This window comes from Pleuronectes platessa, chromosome 19, assembly GCF_947347685.1.
Source record: "Pleuronectes platessa chromosome 19, fPlePla1.1, whole genome shotgun sequence".
Lineage (NCBI taxonomy): Eukaryota > Metazoa > Chordata > Actinopteri > Pleuronectiformes > Pleuronectidae > Pleuronectes > Pleuronectes platessa.
Window position 1 is genome coordinate 5,103,276 of NC_070644.1, and position 20,160 is coordinate 5,123,435.

Here is a 20,160-nt window from a genome sequence, read left to right on the forward strand (position 1 = left end):
ACACCAAGGGGCCAGGGGTCAAACTGGGAGTATGTATTAAAGGGTTAGGGTTAGAAGTTTGTTTATCCCGCGCTGACTCCAAATATGCTAATTACTCCTTTGGAAGGATTCGTTTTTTTCGTTTAGTGTGTTTATCCTTTGTAACTGTCTAACTTCAGCAGATCAAATCAAAAGGAAAAAAATCGGTTTCCACAGCAGCAGAGAAAAATCTCAAATTCATGAATGACCAGCATGTGGGAGCCCTCTCTGAAGCCACGACATCAGAGATACCTGAAGTCCTCATGAGATTCCTCACATTTTCAGTCTCTAAACAGAAACACACAGCCAACTCATTTAGCGCCTACTCATTAGAATCTTCAAGGCAACAATGAGGGAAAGAAATGACCTCAAAATCAATCCACTTTTACTTCGCTGAATACAAAACAAATTAACTATGAATAAAACAACTTATTTCACAAGAGTTTAACATTTTTATTTAAATCCAATATTTAAAATAAAATTAGCTGAAGAAGTGCTCCAACTGAGACATTCAATTTTACTTATTGAACCAGGGGCACCCAAAATATCTACAAAAACAATTTAAATCGATTGGAGATCCACAGCAGATTAGGTTGCATTTTTCCCAGTAAAGAACAAGAGCAGAGCTTAATGACATTTTGCAGTAATATTTTAGCATTTTGGGCAGAGAGCAGACATCTATGAGATCATGAAGATATCTTTTAAAGATACAACTTACTGTTGTAAAACAAGTGTAAAGTTATATTTCCGCCTGTGGTTTGAATGGGGAACGATATGTGGCAGTAACAAATGCAGTTACAAGCCTCCATCAACTCCTGGGGAAAAAGTCTGACTTGTTAGCAGTTAGTTACCAACGTGTCAAACTTTTTCAGACATGAACTCTAGAGGATGTTCGCACAATTGGGTCCAGACTTTCTCCGGAGTGTCTTTTGATTCTCCGGCCAGATCCGTTCACAACAGCAAATCTCCAGAATGTTCAGGTGAGGGTTGTTGCAGCAGGCAGAGACGCTGGGCGATATGACTTCAAATCAATAAAGATTATTTCAAACTTCTCCCTCAAATGTTAATCACTCACCGTCAATCTACAAGAGACTCTGCTCCTCTCTAATCACACCCACTTTGAACTGATCTTTATAAATACCTGCTGAATTCATATTAATGTTCCTGGATAAACAGAGCGTCGCTTCTTCTGGAACGATGGAGTTAACATCGCTCTTTTCAATTTCCCTTTAGAAATATCAACACGCCCACTCGCTCGTGGTGAATCCTGCGGAAGTTCTCCTGCTGCTCTCACCCACCATTGGGTGTTCAGCGAGGGTCTGAAAGCAGCTTTTGTCTTTTTGCTTCCTGGTACTGAGGAGAGTAGAGTGGACCCATCAGAGCTTTTCTGCTGATACAGCTTCTTGCTGCATAGTCCAAAAGTATGCTGATGATTGGGCCAATATTAAAGTCACATGGCCAGAGTGTTGTAGACTAGAGCAGAGGGATCGTGCAGGATGCAGTGACATCTCTCTGTGGGTTCATCACTGGGAGTCACTTCATAGATTTTCAGGACAAAAACTCTGGTTTAGTGCAGCTTTAAATTTCAAAATGTGGCCAAAATCTACTCTCCATTCTATCATAAAAGAAAAAGCTTAGAAAAATACCCTGGAGAGGCCCCACAGTTTGGATGGTGACATGTTTCTCTCAGGTTAAATACTGCCTGCTATTTCTGTGGGGCTTTGTGTTTGACAAAAACAAGGAGCCTGCAGCTTCTCCACAGTAGATAAACCAAGTGCAAATACCTGAAACAGCAGGGAGAGGCTCTTTACAAATCAGCAACATGTGTCTCTAACACGGTTTACGCAATCGCTTTAATTTGACCTCTGACAGCCTCTATCAGTCAATTAATTGATGGATGACATGTCACATTGAGATTCTGCAAAGCTAAGGAATAACTTATTTTCTCCTTTAAAAATCTGCAGCATATAATTTGGATTGGTCTTCATTGTAAATAATCAATCATCATACTTAAAAACTATGTCTTTCTCCACAGAAGAAAACAAAGATGGACGTCCTTCACAATGTTCATCTCCACCTAAACCCATGGTCCCCAGGCTCTGTCGGGGCCCGGGTCACATTTGGGGTCATCGTCTGGGAAGTTTATCGGCAAGGCACTCTTCTGGTGTTGGTGGAGCCTAGAGAGGAGATAATCCACCACCGCGGGGAAGTCAGCAGACACCTCGGCCCTCTCCTCTGGATCCTTGTCTATGTTGAACAGCATGACGGGCTTCAGTGGATCCCGGCTGGAGGGGCTCGCCTCGGAGCTGTTGTGGCCGGGCCGCGGGAACCACACGCTACAACCTGGAGGAGGAAAGATGGAGGACATAAGCACCAGTGTTGGAAAGTAAATTTCCTCAAGTGCTGTGTAGCTTAGACCTACTTTACATTCAATTTCGTTTAAAAAAAATTGACAAAATTATTAAAGAGCTAACAATTAATCTCTTCCTGTGGTCAAATTAGTCATTCCATTTATTGAGAAAAAAAATACACAAGATTTGTTTTACTTGACTGGTATTATCATGGTAGCTTTACTTCCACTGAAAACTTCTGATGGTGCCATTAAAATAAAGAAATTAATGAGACAAAGACTTAAAACTCATCTACTTAGACCTAAAGTGGACAAAGATTAGTCTACAAACAATCAATAGAGATTCTTTCCTCATCAATTAATCATCTCATCCCCTTAGACCTGAGGAGTCACGATAAATGGAGAAGAGCTCCTTTAATACTTTAAATGGAACAGGACATTTCATGCATGACTTGTTTTTACAATAATGTTCGAGTCTTCCACTGATTAGCAGAGATAAGAAGTGAATGTGTGCCTGTGCGTATACACACACGTTCTTGATTTTCCACTCCCCACTCAGACTAAACATGTCATTATGGGCGACAGGAGATACTGACCTGGGTAGCCCGTCAGCAGCTTCCAGCCTGAGGATCGAATGGCGGCGTGAATGGACACATTGAAGCCGGACTTGGCCCACAAGTCTCCTCCGGCCACCTCGGCCAAAGTTAACCGATGCTCGCTGGTAGGACCTGCACAGAGAGGAGGACAGAGCTGATCACCGAGGTCATCGATCTTTTTAAAACAAAGATAGAAACTGCAGATTAAGATGATATTAGAGTACCACTGCACACAGGACGTACTGTGTTGGTAGACTGGCACCGAGCCGTGCATACCTGGAAATCAGTCTGTATTAAGTGAAGGTGTGAAAATAAACAGGCTGCGAGAAAGACTTCTTTTGTGCAGTGAAACAGCAGAAATCTGAGCGGTGCAAAAACAAAACAAATTCAGCACTATCTCTTTCTGTAAGAGCAGAAATGATTTGACGTATTAATTTCTTTAAACACACGGTACTTTGGGGTTGGAAGAATGTGACAAATTTGGTGGTAATGCGGTCGACTCAGCACCAGCCTTTCACGTCTGCCAAGCACAATGAATAATTTGACTCTGCTGCAGTCGGGGCGGATTGGAAATGGGTAAGAAAAGAATGAACAAGGGACTTCGATACCCACTGGCTTCATGTTTAAAAGTTTCACAAGGCAAAAGTAAATAATTGATCCTTATTTTTGCCCTGTCCAGAATTATCTGCAGCCTCCTGCATGCTGCCATTTCTGTTCTCGTGGAAAATGTCTCCCAGAAGTAAGCACATATGTCGAGTTTTTTTTTTTTTTATCTGGCCTTGGGAGTATTCTCAGGTTCATGCTGTGGTTGACCCCCACAATATGGTCCTGATTAGACAGATTTGAAAGTAATTTTTGCCTCCTCACGCTGTCAAAAGCAACTATTTCCCAACATTCTTTGCAGATGGACAGAGCCCCGCCCACACAGAGCCCACGTTCCCATTGAAACTCGTTTCATGGAGCCGATGGGACCACAGCGACATGACGGGAGAATTAAAACATTTCTGATCTCAGCGGGTTTTTTTGCAACCGCATGTTAAAGCTGCGACATGGAATTCTTCACTGCTCGCAAATGACATGCGGGTGTCTTAATTGCCCTCACATGAGATACGGAACCATACTTGCATATCCAGGTTGTGAAGCTCAAATCCTTGCATAAGAATAGCGCGTTGACCTCTTGCCGTATTCTGGTGTTGACTACCTTATGCAAGACAAATTATGGGAACATGCAAACATCTGAGTGGGAGGAAAGGGGCTTCGGTCCCCAACAGTAACTCTGCCACTTTTATTATGTTCATTCTTCCCACGGGACAAGAGAACATCATAACAGACCCTGCTCATCTGGATCCACAGCAGGAGGATCCACAAAGAGGCTCAAGAAAAAGCAGGGAGGAGAGGGGGAGAACCGGTGGGAAGAGACCCTTAGAGAGCAAAGCAGTTGCTAGAAGGAGAGCGGAGGGAAATTTGGGGGGGGGGGGGATTTAAGACTTAGTAGAGTCCAGGGTCTCTCGCTCTCACTCCCTCGAGAAGTGAGGAGTTCAGGGAACCCCTCTGTGGCCCATTTCAATCGGGATCCCTCTTGTCACACAGTGCAAGAGCAAAGAGGAAGGTTTTTGAGCAGCGACATGAAAGGAGAACGGTATGCAAGAGAAAAGGGCCACGTTCTTTTTAGGAGCTAAATAGACAAAACCCAAAGAAGCATGAAGAGGGAGCCGAGAAGAAATGTGGAGAGCGCGGTTCCAAACAGAGGCCGGGTTAATAGGAAAGAGAGGGGGTGAAAGAAAAAGTGGAATCTTAGGGTGGAATGCACCGAGGGAGGCTGGTTGTCACTGTGGAGGCTGACAATAAAGACTCAAAACATAAAACATGGGGGCGAAGGCTTGTAAAGCGTCAGGGTTTTTCTCTGATCATCCGAGTGATTTAAATGGTAACGACCAGTAGTAAACTTGGAGGATAATTTGAAGATGGTTGGTTGAAGCTTTATAAACAGTCAGTTCTCAGAAATGGAACTTTCCATAGACATTATTCATCACACAGAGACCACTAGTATCCCAGTAGGTCTTGGCTACTTCTTAGCCATTAGAGGATCAGGAAAGTACATTTGCATTAATTTCCTTTCCTTTTTAATTCAAAGGGCCGCAGTTTTTCTATTTGCATATTGACAACTGATAAATATTAGTTTAATGTGAAAGGTGACTTTGCAGATCCCCCTCAGATCTGTGGAATGTTTTAGTGTCACTCAGCTAATGGTTTTGGTTTTACTGCCTGAACCATTAATGATTTGGTCTCCACACTCAGTCAACCTTGTTTATGGTTGCGACAGGAAGCCGTGTTCAGATAATGTCATCGTACACAACCTTCCCACAGAGAAAGTTAGCAACAAGCTGAACAACAGGGAGGAGTCAGATTTGTGCCTCGGGAGTTGAAAATGTGTCTCATAGGGCTTAACAAGGTGCCACATCCTCAACAAGAGAAAAGAAAAACTACCTAAAAAACTTTATTATCAGGGGGAGAACCTCTGTGGGCCACATGTGAGGGATCCATGTGCAAAAAAGGATAAAAAAATAAATACGAAAAAGCAGATCAACCAGAAACTCTGCGATACCTTCATGCTGGATCAAAAGCTGAGCATCTGCTCCCTTGTGGAATCATTATGCGCATATTATGGTCCATCTGTAAAACATTTCAGGACAAAATGGTCTCCTCCTACACCTTTTCCATTTCTGAACGTTCGACAAAAAAGGTGCAGCGTCCTCCACAAAGTCAGAAATAGTGGCCTCTCACCAGGACCCCGCTTCCTCCTCAGAAATGGCGGTGGTTTGGTTCACCTAATAGTAAGTGGTTCAGGCAAAAATGAGACCACTCCACCGGGTCTCAAAGCAATAGTAAAGGGCCGTCGCAAGACCCATTTCCTGGAAACCTCCCTACAATCACAGAGTTTAAACTGTACGCGCCCTGGCCTCAAACGTCAACCCTCTTCGATGACTGATTACAGTTTCCACAGTGACAGAGTACAATTTCAGACCTCTGTCCTCGGCATCCCTCACATGAAAGCACAGGGCAACTGCGTGCGGTACAGTGATCGGTCCACTGATACAATATTTTCTTAAGAGAATTCAGATCCCTTTTGCCCACAAGTGGAGAAGGTTTCATTTTAATAAGGAGCAGGAAGAATTTATAAATAGTGGCTAAATGGGAGACCCACTGATGATAATCCAGAAACCACGTGAGATCAGCCACAAACAACATCCAGCCAGAGACTCGCAGTCCAAACAAACTTCGTAATGAGCATAATAGGCTAATAGGCTGAGTTTAGTCAAATGTTATGTAATACGCTTCCCCCGTCTGTTTTAACCTGCGTCAATTGGATTTTACAATGTCTGCTGTTTGGGACTTTTGGCCCAAACAATCAGGCCTTGATGCTTGTGGCCATGTTTAGGAAAAAGAGTGAGAGAGACAACAGCAGAATAACATTAGAAAAGAAAGAACACGCTTCCCAAACAAGAGTAAAAAAAAAGGGATCACCCGTTTCCCATCTACTCAACATCCCATGTCAAATTGATACCTTCAGTGGGAAATGAGTTACGGCTCCGAGGGTTTCCACCAGCCGGGGCTGTGCACGTGTCTGCACGGGTTTCCTGCCACAGTCCAGAAACATGCAGCTTAGGTTAACTGGCGGCTCTAAACTGCCTGCAGGGGGGAATAGTTGTGTGTCTGTTTGTCAACCCAGTGACAGACCGGTGACCTGCCCAGCGTGCACCCCCCCTCTCTCGCCCTGTGCGAGCGGGGAGGCTCCGGCCCCCGGCATCCATCCATGCATAGATAATGGGTGGATGGATGGGGTTTAAACTAGTGGTTCCCAACCTGGAGAGAGGTCAGCAGATAATTAAAGGGATATAGTTTACAGACAGTGGGATCAAAACCATCACAAGATTCAATCTTCTGGGAACTATGAATGCCTGTGCACATTCTTGGAAAGCTATTTTAAGCATCAAATAACATCCTGAAGTTTTAAATGAAGACTACAGGTCCAAAAAGAGATATTTAACTTTCAAATCTGCTGGGGCTGCTGAAGGACAAACTCAAGAGATCACCAAAATCATGAGGATTGTATCCTCTCAGGAACATGAATGCATGTACAAAATATGGTAGTAATCCCTCAGGTACATTTTGAGATATTTCTCAGGATATGATGAAAAGTCTGAGGATCACCATCATTACTAAGATCCAGTCAACACAAATGTCTGAAAAGAGCTCCATGACAATATCTCCGCCTGAATGAAAGTAGTGAATCATTTGACAGTGACAGTGCCATCCATAGAACCATATGCAAGGCTAAGGAAATTTTAAAAAATCTCATCACACAATTAATGACTTTTTGTGTGTGTGAGTGTGTGTATGGGTGAAAAAGGCAGAGCTCTATATAAATACTGACCATTTACTATTCATATCCATAGATTCAACCTTGAATGGAAGACCACACGCAGACATTTTTGTATTTTAAGATGTCTAAAGACTGAAGAGTTGGAAACCAATGGGTTAAAATTCAATACGATTCTCTTCAAGGCTGAGAATACAATTTTATATGCATTAAATATAATGTTTTGCTTAAGTATCATATGTACACTGAGCAATGCTCCGTTACCTCATTTCTAATGACGTTCAGTATAATAGGAGAAGTGTTCAATCTGTTCAACAGCACAAGGTGCCGGAGATCAGCAGGAGAAAAGTCAGGTAAAGAAAAGTAGGTGCTAGCTGGGGTTAATTTGGTAGTTCGATCCACCATAGAAGTACTACAGACAAGAGTATGGACGTGCAGTGATGCCGATGCCAGACGACATTCCTTGGAGAAAACGCGGCGTCAAGAAGAATGATTTACATATAGAAGTCAAATCATCTCAGCCTATTGGCAGGACTTGCTGGGATCTGTTTAGCTTATGTCAGTCAATGTTTCTATTTCACCACTGTGTGATTCAACATTCATGTGTGTCAAAATTCTCTTTTCACCATATCTGGAAAAAGAGCATATTCAGTGTATGGTACATACATTAAGCTGTGGCTCAGAGCACAGGGGAGGCAGAGACAGAGTGTCCAATAACTGCTAACCAAAAGGTCAGTGGTTCAATCCCCGGCTCCTCAGCTCTGCATGTTGAAATGTCCTTGGGCAAGACTCTGAACCCCCAAATTTCCCCTGAAGGCTGTGACATATGAGTGTTAAGGATGTGTGATAGAGAAGCGCTGCATATCGAGCGTGTGAGAATGGTTATATAAAGACCTTTTATTATAAATTCACACAGAGTTTAGAGGCATTAGTGTGTGTTAATTATATTCCCAGCCAAGTCATCTTTTTAAAGCAAAACAATTCTCTCGCTGCAGCTTCTCCATTAGAAAAATTGACTACTTTTCATTGTTTATATATGCGTGTAACCTGAGCTCTGTCATGATGGGCACTCTTTAGAATTGTTTGATATTTTAAAGATTAAACCATTAACTGAATAATTGAGAAAACGATCTGAAAGTTACATGAAAAAAATCATTAGTTGCATATGTACGTGTTCTGATATACAGTGAAAATGTGAACTTACATGGAACAATATCATAAAAGAGAGGGTCGATGTTGTGCAGCAGCTCCAGTCTGGGTGAGGCCAACCCATTGCTGTAACATAAAAGCAATGTTACTCCTAAAACACATGAATACACAACCAACACACACAAACTCAAAACACACACACACACACACAGAGAGACAAACACAGTCTAACTCAAGCACTGCAACATTTTCTGGGATGTGTAAATCTGAACCAGCTGGCCGATGTTCACCAGGCAGTCGTATGCTCTGACCGCACTGCACCACAGAGAGAACGCACCGCTCTCACTGACCACAGTGTCTGATAACACAACTAAAATAACTCACTCTCTGCTGCCTGCCTACTGTTTTGGTTTCATTCCGTTTCTATTTCACGACCCGGAGCCGTCAGGCTGCTGTTTTCTGGAACCAGCGAGCCAATTAAAAAGACAAAATGAAACTGTAAAGCGGTGCAAACAAACAGCAGTTTGTTTCCCGTGTTGTTGTACGTCTCACACGGCAACGCCAGCGGTCAGCTGATGTGCGCCAGCCAATCGAGTCAAGTGGAAGCTGTGAGTAGTAGTTTGTGGTCCTGGCTAAGCCTGGATTTTCTGCTGGGGCTCTGCAGTAGCCCTCAATTTTACCTCTTTCACTGCGTCCACATTTAGTTTACAAATATAATTTGTCAGTCAAACGGGACTTGGCGACAGCTTGTTCGATGACCTGAGCACAAACTAACATGGAAAATTGGCTTAATCTGATTTATCAAATCACCAATTTCTTTGCAAAGTTCTCCAAACCATGGAACTTCAAGAACACATGATTTAATATATTAAGCATGAAATAATTACAACATCTCAGGTTTGTTCCACTTTGCAGATAAACAAATTAGCTGACATAAAAGTAGGCTTTAATAGTTCTGAGAGGCAGATGTGGGGATGGAGAGCACATAATGGCAAAAAAACAGATGGGGGGGGGGGGGGACTACACATTGGTGTGAGAGTGACTGATGGAATTTCCTTCTCTCTGAGCTCCCATTGCCACAGTAACAAAGGGCTTATTGAAGGAGCAGGAGCTCCTACAAGAAAAAGACGCTGGGTCAGGGAGACAGACGGAGAGAGTTGGAGCGAGAGTGCACTGGGGGAAGGATCAGGAAGGGGCACAAAGAGAGGGCAGGCTGTCAGAAGTGAAGAGCTGCTCACTGCAGGCCACAGGACGACCTACACATTCTCAGCAGTGAATTCAAACCCTCATCCCTGCTCACCTGATTGCCTGCCACACGTCGAATCCATCAAGAGGCTTTGGGGTTTTGGGGATCGCTCCTGCTAGGCCTACAAATGTAGGCAGCCAATCGGAGATGTGGATCAGTTCGTGGCTGACGGTTCCAGGGTGGTTCAGTAGCGGACTGGCGACAAATGCGACTCCTCGGACGCCACCTTCCCACAGTGACCATTTCCTGCCACGCAGTGGCCAATTGCTGCCGCCGTACAAAGTCTGACCTCCATTATCTGCAGGAGGGACAAAATGTAAAGACACAAGCAGCAAAATACACAATTTCAAGTCAGTGAAAATAAAGATGACTTAGAGGTAAATGTACAACAGCCACACTAACCCCACATAGAACTCAAACCTTGGGGTCAATTTCATGTGTTCCCATGAAAAACAATTCAAATTCACACACAACTCTTCTCTTTACATCTGCTGTAATGATTTGGGGCTTTATAAATACAATTGAGTTTGAATCTTCCTCTCTACCACTTCCTTCGCTCTCTGGGTCTAAGAAGGACCAGCCCCCCTGCTCGAAGAAACCCTCGGGGTCGTCCACGATGGTCTTCATTTTATAGCCCTTTTCAAGATACACTTACCGAGTGACAAGAAAAAGGTACAGATGTTAAAATAATGATATTGAATAACTGGCATAAAAATAAAAATTACAATTTAAAAACATGAGGGATGCAAGAGATGCTACAGAATTTCCTAGATGAAGAAGACGAGTAGTGTGGTACAGTCTGTCTGTCGAAGTTGGCAAACGTCTCATCTTTCCAGACATAAAGTAGATATCAGTTAGATCATAACTGATGCAAACACTATGTTTTTCTGTACCAAAGTTCAAGAAAATCCACAAGAGACAATTCAATCTAAAGTACAGATTTCCACCTCATGGTTGTGCTTCATGAAAAGTCACAGGCTAACAAATCAATTAATAGGATTTTTCCTCTGGGAACAATGACTCTATAAGATTATGTACCAATAATCAAAAATAATAAAAGCCTGATAGAACCAGGAGAAAAGTCAGGGGCTCAACAAAGTCATTATGCTTCATCTTCTGGGGACAAAAACATGCATAACACTCCTTCCAATAGTCGGTGGGATATCGTAATAAAAGCCAGATAACTGGTTAATGAGCCAGAGATCGACAAATTCAGAAAGTTTCATCTTCTGGGGACTAAGAAAACCTGCAAAAAGATTCATGGCAGTCCATCCAATAGCTAAGTCTGGATCAAAGGGGCAGGGTGACTAACAGTTAGCATTGATAAAAACAAGTTATCCAAGACATTAAACAAACAGAAATATTCATCCCTTTGTCCGACCTGCTAGACAAATATTCCTGCACCCCGTCCAACCATTACACAAGTGCACACACAGTCAGCGAGGCCGACTGTCATTCTCCCAACATGCCGGTCCAGTATAAACACATATGGCCAATTGCATCCAGTTAGGGCTCCCCTTTCAGCGGCACAATGTCGTGCAAGTCCAGGAAGTAGTCTGTGCCGATTCCTGAACTGTTCTGGAAAAGACCGTTTCGCTCCTTAATGCCTTTTCAAGCTGCCTTGGCTCTCTGCTGCTGGCCACCCCTCATTTTCACTGCAGCTTATTTGCTTACAGTCAAGTCCCAGAGAGGCGGTCAGTTTGCAGTCAATTTCATCACAAAGGAACAAGTTCAGGGCTCATTTGTTTCCTGCGAGGCCTGACGCATGTGGGTCAATAGCAACAGCTTGATCATGAGAGAAATTCAAATTATCAAGATGGAAATTTCATTAATAAAACCTTTGATCAGATACATTTTCAGCAGAGGATGATTATTTGTTTAAAAACTATATTCTGGAGATTACATTACCAGTGCATAACATTTACAGACACAGAAAACAGGGAGTTTTCTTTGATTTGTTTCCCCCCCCAGGCCTCAAATCAGCAGAGTCAGTGTCTGCACAGCACATGGCTGACTGAATCCTCTGAGTCAGAGCCAACCAAATGTGTGGAAGAACAATGAAACAGGCCACCTACCGCAGCCCACCACACACATTAAAACCTCACACTTTACTTTCACAGCATTGTTCCTGTCTTCTAATTACCCCTTTAAACCCCTAAAAATAACCCTTCAAGGAGTTACCTACTTCAGATGCAATCCATTATAAGTTCCACATGTGGAAACCAGTGAGTAGGCACATGTTTCGATGATGGCTCTAGCCTCGTCTTGGCCTTATTATGTTCCTCAAAAGGTTTATGGGATGGATATTTTTCAAGATTCAACAGAACTGAGACTCCAGTGGTCTATTTGAAGACATGAGCCAAGTGAAGTCTTCCTTCTGTCTGTTTAAATCTCTGTGTCCCACTCGACCCTGATAAACAAGATTCCCGGTTACAACAATTAATAGAAAACACTGGTCTCTAGTGGACAAACTGGGTATAACAATGGCATTTTCCCACTTGAACCAGTCCTGTATTTGTGGAGAATGACTCAAAATCACTTAACTACTGTAAACATCCAACATGCAAAGCATGGGTAGGGGTTCAGGAACAGTTTAAAGAAGGGGCCATGTTTGTCAAATGTTTAAAGCTCTGGTTCTTGGTGTCTAATAAACTGTATTATTAAATCATTCATGTATATCTTATTGTTTAAACACTGATGGGAAATGTAAGGAAGTGAAATGCATCAAAAGAGACACAAATGAATAAAGTCTTCTAGGATCACTCTGAAGTGGTTTTGCACTATGTTTTGATGGTTTGGTGTCATTTCATGTCTTTTCAATAATTTTCTGTGTGTTTATAGACATCTTTTGTCTTTTAGTGTTTGGGCTGTCACTTTATTCGTTTTGCTTTTCATTTGGTTCCTCTTTGGTTGATTTGTTTCCATTTGTGCTTTTTTTGATTCTCTTTAGAGTTGTTTTTAATCTTTTCCATGTGGATTTCCCCCCCCTTTATTTGTGATTCATTTTCTAACCAGCGTCACTTACAGAGCTGACAGTGTCCAGTCAGCCTGTTCTGTAAACAACCAGCTCCCTGTCACCCTCCGGCTCTGGTCACCATGAGCGCTCATCCAATTTCTGACGCAAAGAGATCCACTTCATTCTTAAATCAAGTTGTGAATTAAAATGTGCCATCGAACCCTCTGATGCATTAATTAAATAAACCTGGAACTAAGCCTTCACCTGAACTCCTCTTCACCCTGGAAAGATCTGACTTTTTTGCTCAAAGGAAATCAGATTTTCTCTCTGCAAACATAAATGAGACTACTCTTTTACTTCATCAGCATTCACTGATCTGGTTTCCATTCTGGCACAACATTTTTTTTTTAAATCACTATATAAAAGCATTCCAAGTGCTGTTCATGTGATTATCCCATTTGTGGATAAACCTTGTTTATGACCTGTACACCCACCAGGGGGCAGTCAAGATACTTTGGCTTCACTTTTGGGAGCTGTCCCGTTGTCCAGCCTTATATACACAATCTATGATCCCGACCGGTGGTCCAAATCACAACCAAGAGAGAGACAGTCTGATTTATCCAGTGTTTCAGTACAGACACATACCTGTCGAGAACACAAGCACCGTGTCGTCCCAAAGTCCTGCCTTCTGCAGAGCTGCGGTGATGTTGCCCACTGCCTCGTCCATGGCAGACACCATGCCGGCGTAGAGCTGGCGGTTGCGGTCTTTGATAAAACTGTAAGGGGCCAGGTAGCGCTCTGGCACCTGCATGGGAGAGTGGACTGCCTGCAGCGCCACATAGAGGAAGAGCGGCTGAAAGGTAGAGAGGACAACATGTGAAGTCTAGTCTCTGTGGGTGAGGCCAAGTTTAATTGACACAAATCCTGATCTGCATGTGTGTGTGTGTCACCTGGGTGGAGTTGTGTTTCTCAATGGTGCTGATAGCCCTCTGGCTGAATAGCTCAGTCGAATAAACTCCTTTGTATCCGGTGGCGACTTCTTCCCCGTCCCTCAGGTCCAAGGCACAGCGAGTGATGTTCAGAGCAGCGATGGGATAACAGCGCTCATGTGTGAAGTAGTCCTCGCCGCCGGTCAGGTAGCCTGCAATAGTTAAAGTTAACTTCAGGAGTAATGCTGTAGAAACAATCCTATTTTAGTCTGACTCAATTTTAAAGATTTATTGACTAAAAAACCAATGAACATTTTCCTCTGCTTGTCCGAACACCCAACTCCAGGAGGGAAGTTATGAGTTCTTCAAATTGCTCATGATTTTCAGCGATTAAATTCTAACTTGTGATTGCTCCTAACCTGTAGCTTTCAGCTGCATTGGAAATACAATGGTTTTTCAACACAAACTGATGACCAACAAATAAAATACACTACAGATAAAAAAAAAAAATGTTATACTCATATATACTAATATAATTCTAGCTGATTTCCACAAAGCAGATAATGATAACATTGAGGAGAAAGTATCAGGCCTCTAGAGTATTTAATATGGGGCTGGACTAATGAATTATAATGCAGAAATGTACATGTATTTTGAAATGTACTAATATTATGACTCCATGAAAACCAATTTAAAAAGGATTTAAACATTTGCCAAATTAATGTAAATTATACATATTTTTTTATAACACTTTAGTCACAGCATTAAGTCAAACTGTGCCCTCTGAGATGATTACACAACAGCAGACAAACCAAAGTAGGAGTCAAAGCCGCGGCGGGTGGGCAGGCATTCCTTCTTGTACATGCCCAGGTGCCACTTGCCGACCATGTGCGTGGCGTAGCCCTCCTTCTTCAGCAGCTCGGGCAGCAGCTCCTCATCCAGAGGCACACAGTACGGCTGACAGGGCCAGATGATCTGGTGCTGCATGCCGGTGTGGATCTGTGCAGGAGGACAAGCATGTCGATAATGGCTCCAAGCCAAGACGGGACTAACCGACTTCTGAGGTTACAATGGTGCAAAGAGAAGTTTCAAAACACACATCCTGTAGGGAGGACAATGCAGTTTGTCTTCATCGTTAAAATGTTTTTTTTTTTACACGGCTTTTGAAGTGATCTGTTTTAGTATCAGATGTGTTTAATAATATGTTCATAAGTTGTTAGAGTTTTTGCATCTGTAGTTGTTTTCTGTCTTTTTGCAGGGACAGCGAGCCATTATCCAGCCAATATTGATCAGATGAAATTGCATAACTTTGTTTATTCATCACCTTCAGATTGATCTTTGGTCAGCTGACGAAATACCCAACATGTGGATTATTCAACTCAAAGCATTAATAGCTAACTAAAAAAAATTATTTAACTTTTTGAATTTGGTTACCTTGACATTTTGAGTTCAGTTTTTTTGTTGGTTTTACTTTTAATGGGGCATTAATACATGACTGTTTTATCTACAACTATCAGAGTCCACAGGAGCTGTTGTCTGGTACTCAGGGCAAATTCTAGAAGCAGCTTTAAGTCACTACGCAGCGCAGAGATGGAACCAATTGCCATATGGGATCAGTAGTGCTCCAGCTATTGCAGCTTATGAATACAAATTGAAACTAACTAAACTAGTTTGGAAATTCTAAGGTCATACCATCATTGTAGTATATTGTCATTCAATTATTATCATTTCTATCTACATAGCGTTCACCAGAGCTTCTCCAGACTCTTTAACGCCTGTCGCATGTGCTCATTGCAAACCGGCTCTCATCTGTGAAGAGAACGGGGCGCTAATGGTGGACCTGCCAATTCTGGTGTTCACTGGCAAATGCCAATCGACCCTCATGGAGTCTGTTTCTGACAGTTTGGTCAGAGAAGCAGCAAACCTCACGTATGGATGTGCCTTTCTGGGGGACCTGGACTACCTGCCTAACCTGATAGGGCTACAGGTGCCGCCTCATGCTTTCAGTAGTGACAAGGACACCAGCAGAACACAAAACTAAAGGAGAATTAGTCAGGAATGATGCACATGCAAAACCATTCCCTTTTGGGGGTTGTGGTGCTTCTGCTTTTCCATTGCACCTGTTGTCACGTGAAACTGACTTGCTGTTATACTGTGACGATTAAGTGTTTTGAGCAGTGCGTTTCATTTGTATTATTGTACTCTCCTTCAACTTATTTTTTATATGGGTTTCATCCCTTTTAATCTCTTTAACTCTTTTATGTTTATTTCTTCACATTGGCTCGTTTCTCTTGCTTGAAATAATGTTTTTTTTTATTTTGTTGTAAGTGTTAATTTTGTTCTATTATTTCACATAATTCCATTAATTTTATTTTTATTATTTTTACCTAAACTTAAATTATTACATTTGTATACAGATTTATCCCTCTCATTTCTTTTACCTCTTTTTGTTGCTTGAAAACAGTTTTAAACTGTGCTCTTTGATATTAAATTGATTCATCAATGTTGTCTCTGTTGTGTTTGCTGTCCCTGTGAAGTATCGACCTGTGTGGATGAACTTTAGAAATCAAGCTGCCTCTCCTGTGGACCGGCCTGCAGGCAGCGGGTCTCACTCACGGTCTCACCTGGTACCTCCCGGTCATGAGCTGGTTCCGGGACGGGCTGCACAGAGGCTGCACGTAGTAGTTCTCCAGGCGGACTCCTCCCGCCGACAAGCGGTCCAGGTTTGGCGTCAGGACCTCCGAGCTGTGATACCCGACATCGTTCCAACCGAAGTCATCGGCCATGATGAACACGATGTGAGGCCGCCGGGCAGCTGCCAGAGCCGGGCAGCTGAGCAGAAACACCACTGTCAGGAACCTTTCCTCCATGGTTAGTGTGTTTGTCATGTGCGCAGCAGATTCAGACTTAGTCACCCGACGCTCGGTTTAAAGGCGGAAGTGGAGCAGCAGTAACCGGACGCATCAAACTGAAGCTTGTATGTGTTGTTTAGTTTAGAACGGAAACACAAGCAAGTGTTTTTCGAATTTAAACAGCGTCTGCTCTTCACTTCCCTGTTCAGCAGCTCAAAAACCCTGCCTCCGCTGCAGCGACCAATTAGACTGGAAAGACAACCAATCAGGTGGAAGTACGGAAGCCCAGTGTCGTCACGTGTGGAAACGGTTTCGAGTTTCGTCATTTCTGGTTTTATTTGTGTGTGTGTGTGTGTGTGTGTGTGTGTGTGTGCGTGTGTGTGTGCGTGTGTGTGTGCGTGTGTGTGTGCGTGTGCGTGTGTGTGTGCGTGTGTGTGTGCGTGTGTGTGTGTGTGTGTGTGTGTGTAGGAAACAGTGTAAACCTCATGGGGATAAAAGAATGGTCCTATTGAGGCTAAACTTGGTTAAAGTTAACGTTAGGCATGAACTGGTTATGGTTTACGTCGAGGTCACATGAATCCCACTTGTATCAGTTTTTCTGAATTTAGCCCGAGTTTGCAGGATTACTCAAAAACGACTGGACGGATTTCCATGAAACTTGGTGGAAGGATGTGGGTCAAGAAAGAAGCATGCACTTTGGTGCAGGTCTGGATCTGGGGATGGATCCAGGAACTCTTTCTCTTGCTCTTTAACATGGTGAGAAAGGATATGTTTTACTGATTGCTCAGAGAATAATTCGTGGATCTTGAGGAAGAAAATCTGAGAAGATTAAGGGACTGATGTTTATGAGATTGCTGCAGATCCTCTACTGAGTGACACTCTTGTTTCAGATATAAGGCCGGGCATCATAACATCACAACATGCAGCGTTCACATATAATAATAACTCTTATTATTGAAGTATTCTCATGTACATGTTTATTTTTCATTATTGAGATAGATGTCAACTCACGAGCATCTGGAATCAAGGATCAAAATGGGACAAGAAGTCATTGTTATGTACTTTCCCTCGAAATATATAGAGTATAAATACATATAATACAGGTGGGAGGAGGGAGCGGGGCTAAGGAGAGGGGTGGGGGGTTGGGAAGGGGTTAAGGGGTCAGGAAGTGGGGGGAGTCAGGATGACGAGGTGGTTGAGGTAGAGGAAAGATGAGAAAGGAGATTAGGATGAGCTCCGTCGTTTAAAACTAAAACATGAAAACATCTTCCCAACTTCTTCTTCTCCTTCTCTCTCCTCCTTCTCCTTCTTCTCTCTCTCCTGTTGCTCTTTCTTTTCCTGCTTCTTCTTCTCCTTCTTCTCCTTCTGGACCTTCTCTCTGTACTCATTGGTCTTCAAGACGAGTCTCTGAAAAGACAGAGACAACATAAGTTTCAGAATTTGCTTATTCAATGTCTGAACATGAAACAAATCAATCTGTATAATTAAAATCTAAAATTGATCTGATGTAACGTACCTGAAGCTCAATGTTTTGCAGAATCAGGAGTTTTAATTCTTCATCCATTTTTCGCTCTTTTTCCACTGAGTCCTCCTGCTCAGCAGACAACTTCTCCTCTGCCTCCCTGATCTGGTTCATCAGATCCTCTATCTGCTTGAAGCTGGCCTCCTGTTCAAGGACGCTGTTCCTCAGCTTCGCCTCATAGTTCTCCTGCAGATCTTCAAATTTCGCCTTCCACTCTTGTTCCACTCTCACCTTTTCCAGGTCCTGGAGCTGAAGATCATCGAGCTTTTTCTCCAACTCTTCCTCTCTGGATCTTGCTGTGTCCACAGACTTCTCAATCTTGATCAAGTCCTCTCTGGCCTGATGCAGCTGAAAGGCAGTAGAGGCTATCTGCTTCCTCAGAGTTGCATTCTTAGCAGTTAGCTGTTTCTTCACAGCATGTCTGTCTGCAGCTAGATCAGCGTTTTCTGCAGCCCGGTTTTCCAGAATAGCTTTCTCTGCCACATGATCTTTTATAACTGTATTCGCAGCATCCAGCTTCTTCTTAAGTACAATGTTTTCTTCAACAACAGCATCGTTAAATACAGCTTGCTTCCTCAGAGCGGTGTTCTCTACATCCAGCTGCCTCTTCAGAGCGGTGTTTTCCACACCCAGAGCAGTTTTCTCTGCCACCTGCTCCCTCAGAGCTTTGTTCCCAGCATCCAGCTTCTTCTTCAGTGCAATGTTTTCTTCAATCAGAGCAATCTCATATACACCCTTTTTCTTCGGAGCAGTGTTCTCTGCATCCAGCTGCTTCTTCAGAGCAAAGTTTTCTATACCTAGAGCAGCTTTCTCTGCAACCTGCACCATCAGAGCTTTGTTCGCAGTATCCAGCTTCTTCTTCAGTGCAATGTTTTCTTCAAGCAGAGCAATCTCATATACACCCTTTTTCTTCGGAGCAGTGTTCTCTGTATCCAGCTGCTTCTTCAGAGCAAAGTTTTCTATACCAACAGCAGCTTTCTCTGCAACCTGCACCATCAGAGCTTTGTTCGCAGCATCCAGCTTCTTCTTCAGTGCAATGTTTTCTTCAAGCAGAGCAATCTCATATACAGCCTTTTTCTTCAGAGCGGTGTTCTCTGCATCCAGCTGCCTCTTCAGAAAGGTGTGCTCTGCACCTAGAGCAGCGTTCTTTGCAACCTGCTCCATCAGAGCTTTTTTCTTAGCAGCCAGCTTCCTCAGTGACTGAAATAAAGTATATTTGCTATGAAGCGCTGGTCTACTGATGCGGTTTAAGGATGTTGGCTGGGAAAAGAATCTCGTGCAGCCGTCCCCTTGAAAGTTCTCCTTATATGTGTTAGTTGGCTTTGATCTGGTCTGGCTTTGATCTGACCTGAATCATCAAAGCAAACGGTTATTTGTTTGATCTGAATTAATCTGTACAATGTGCAACGTTTTCTTTATGTAAAAGTTAATTTAAGACAAAATCAGAGTATTAAATGTAAATAAAAGCACTTAAATATCAAGTTTAGGTAAGATATCTTATAATTATTTCCTTTAATACTTATTTCCAATATTTATAAACTAGGAACAGAACCAGTGAGTGGAGAGTAAGGGTGTCCTGCTGGTCTCATTTTTGACCCACGGAATCGGAGGTGAACATTTCATTCATCAATCATTGAAATGTAGTTGTTTATAAAATTATTTCTAACATTTGGACCAGAAGTAGTTGATTCATGACTAGATTTGAACCCTTGTGGTTCATGGCTGTCAAATCTTCCATCATTTAATCTGAGGTGCACTGGTTTTATCACCAAAAAAGGAAAAGGAAAACTATCATTCTTTTATTGACTTAGATGAAAATAACTCAACAAGGATATTTTCCAAACTTGATAGGAATATAACTCAACCTCACCCTTTTCAAAATAATATAAATTGCATCTGTTTTTCTTCATAGCTTTCTGTGAAAGTGTCCCATTAAGACATCCATAAACATGTTTACTTTAATGCTTGTTTAGTTGTTTACAAAGTTAGCACTACCTGATTGTGTCATATACAACACACCCACTGGGATGGTTTTCATTTGGTTTTGTTAATTGGTTGTTTGTCCTTTTTTTGCTATTTGGTCTTTGAGTTGTGGCTTTTGTTGGGGTTTGAGTTTTCTTCATGTGGTTTTGCTTTTTTTTAGATTTTTGCTGTCTATTTA

The 20,160-nt window shown here is 42.6% G+C and overlaps 1 protein-coding gene across 1 annotated transcript; it reads right to left on the reverse strand.

Moving 5' to 3' along the window:
- Positions 1 to 457: 457 nt before the first annotated feature.
- On the reverse strand, positions 458 to 16,755 carry arsb (arylsulfatase B). The gene is made up of 8 exons (XM_053447662.1): positions 16,250 to 16,755; positions 14,438 to 14,624; positions 13,647 to 13,837; positions 13,342 to 13,549; positions 9,795 to 10,038; positions 8,550 to 8,620; positions 2,965 to 3,096; positions 458 to 2,361 (listed from the first exon to the last, which is right to left on the reverse strand). The coding sequence occupies exons 1-8, from the start codon at positions 16,511 to 16,513 to the stop codon at positions 2,096 to 2,098; spliced, it is 1,563 nt and encodes a 520-aa protein (XP_053303637.1). The 5' UTR covers positions 16,514 to 16,755; the 3' UTR covers positions 458 to 2,095.
- Positions 16,756 to 20,160: the final 3,405 nt, after the last annotated feature.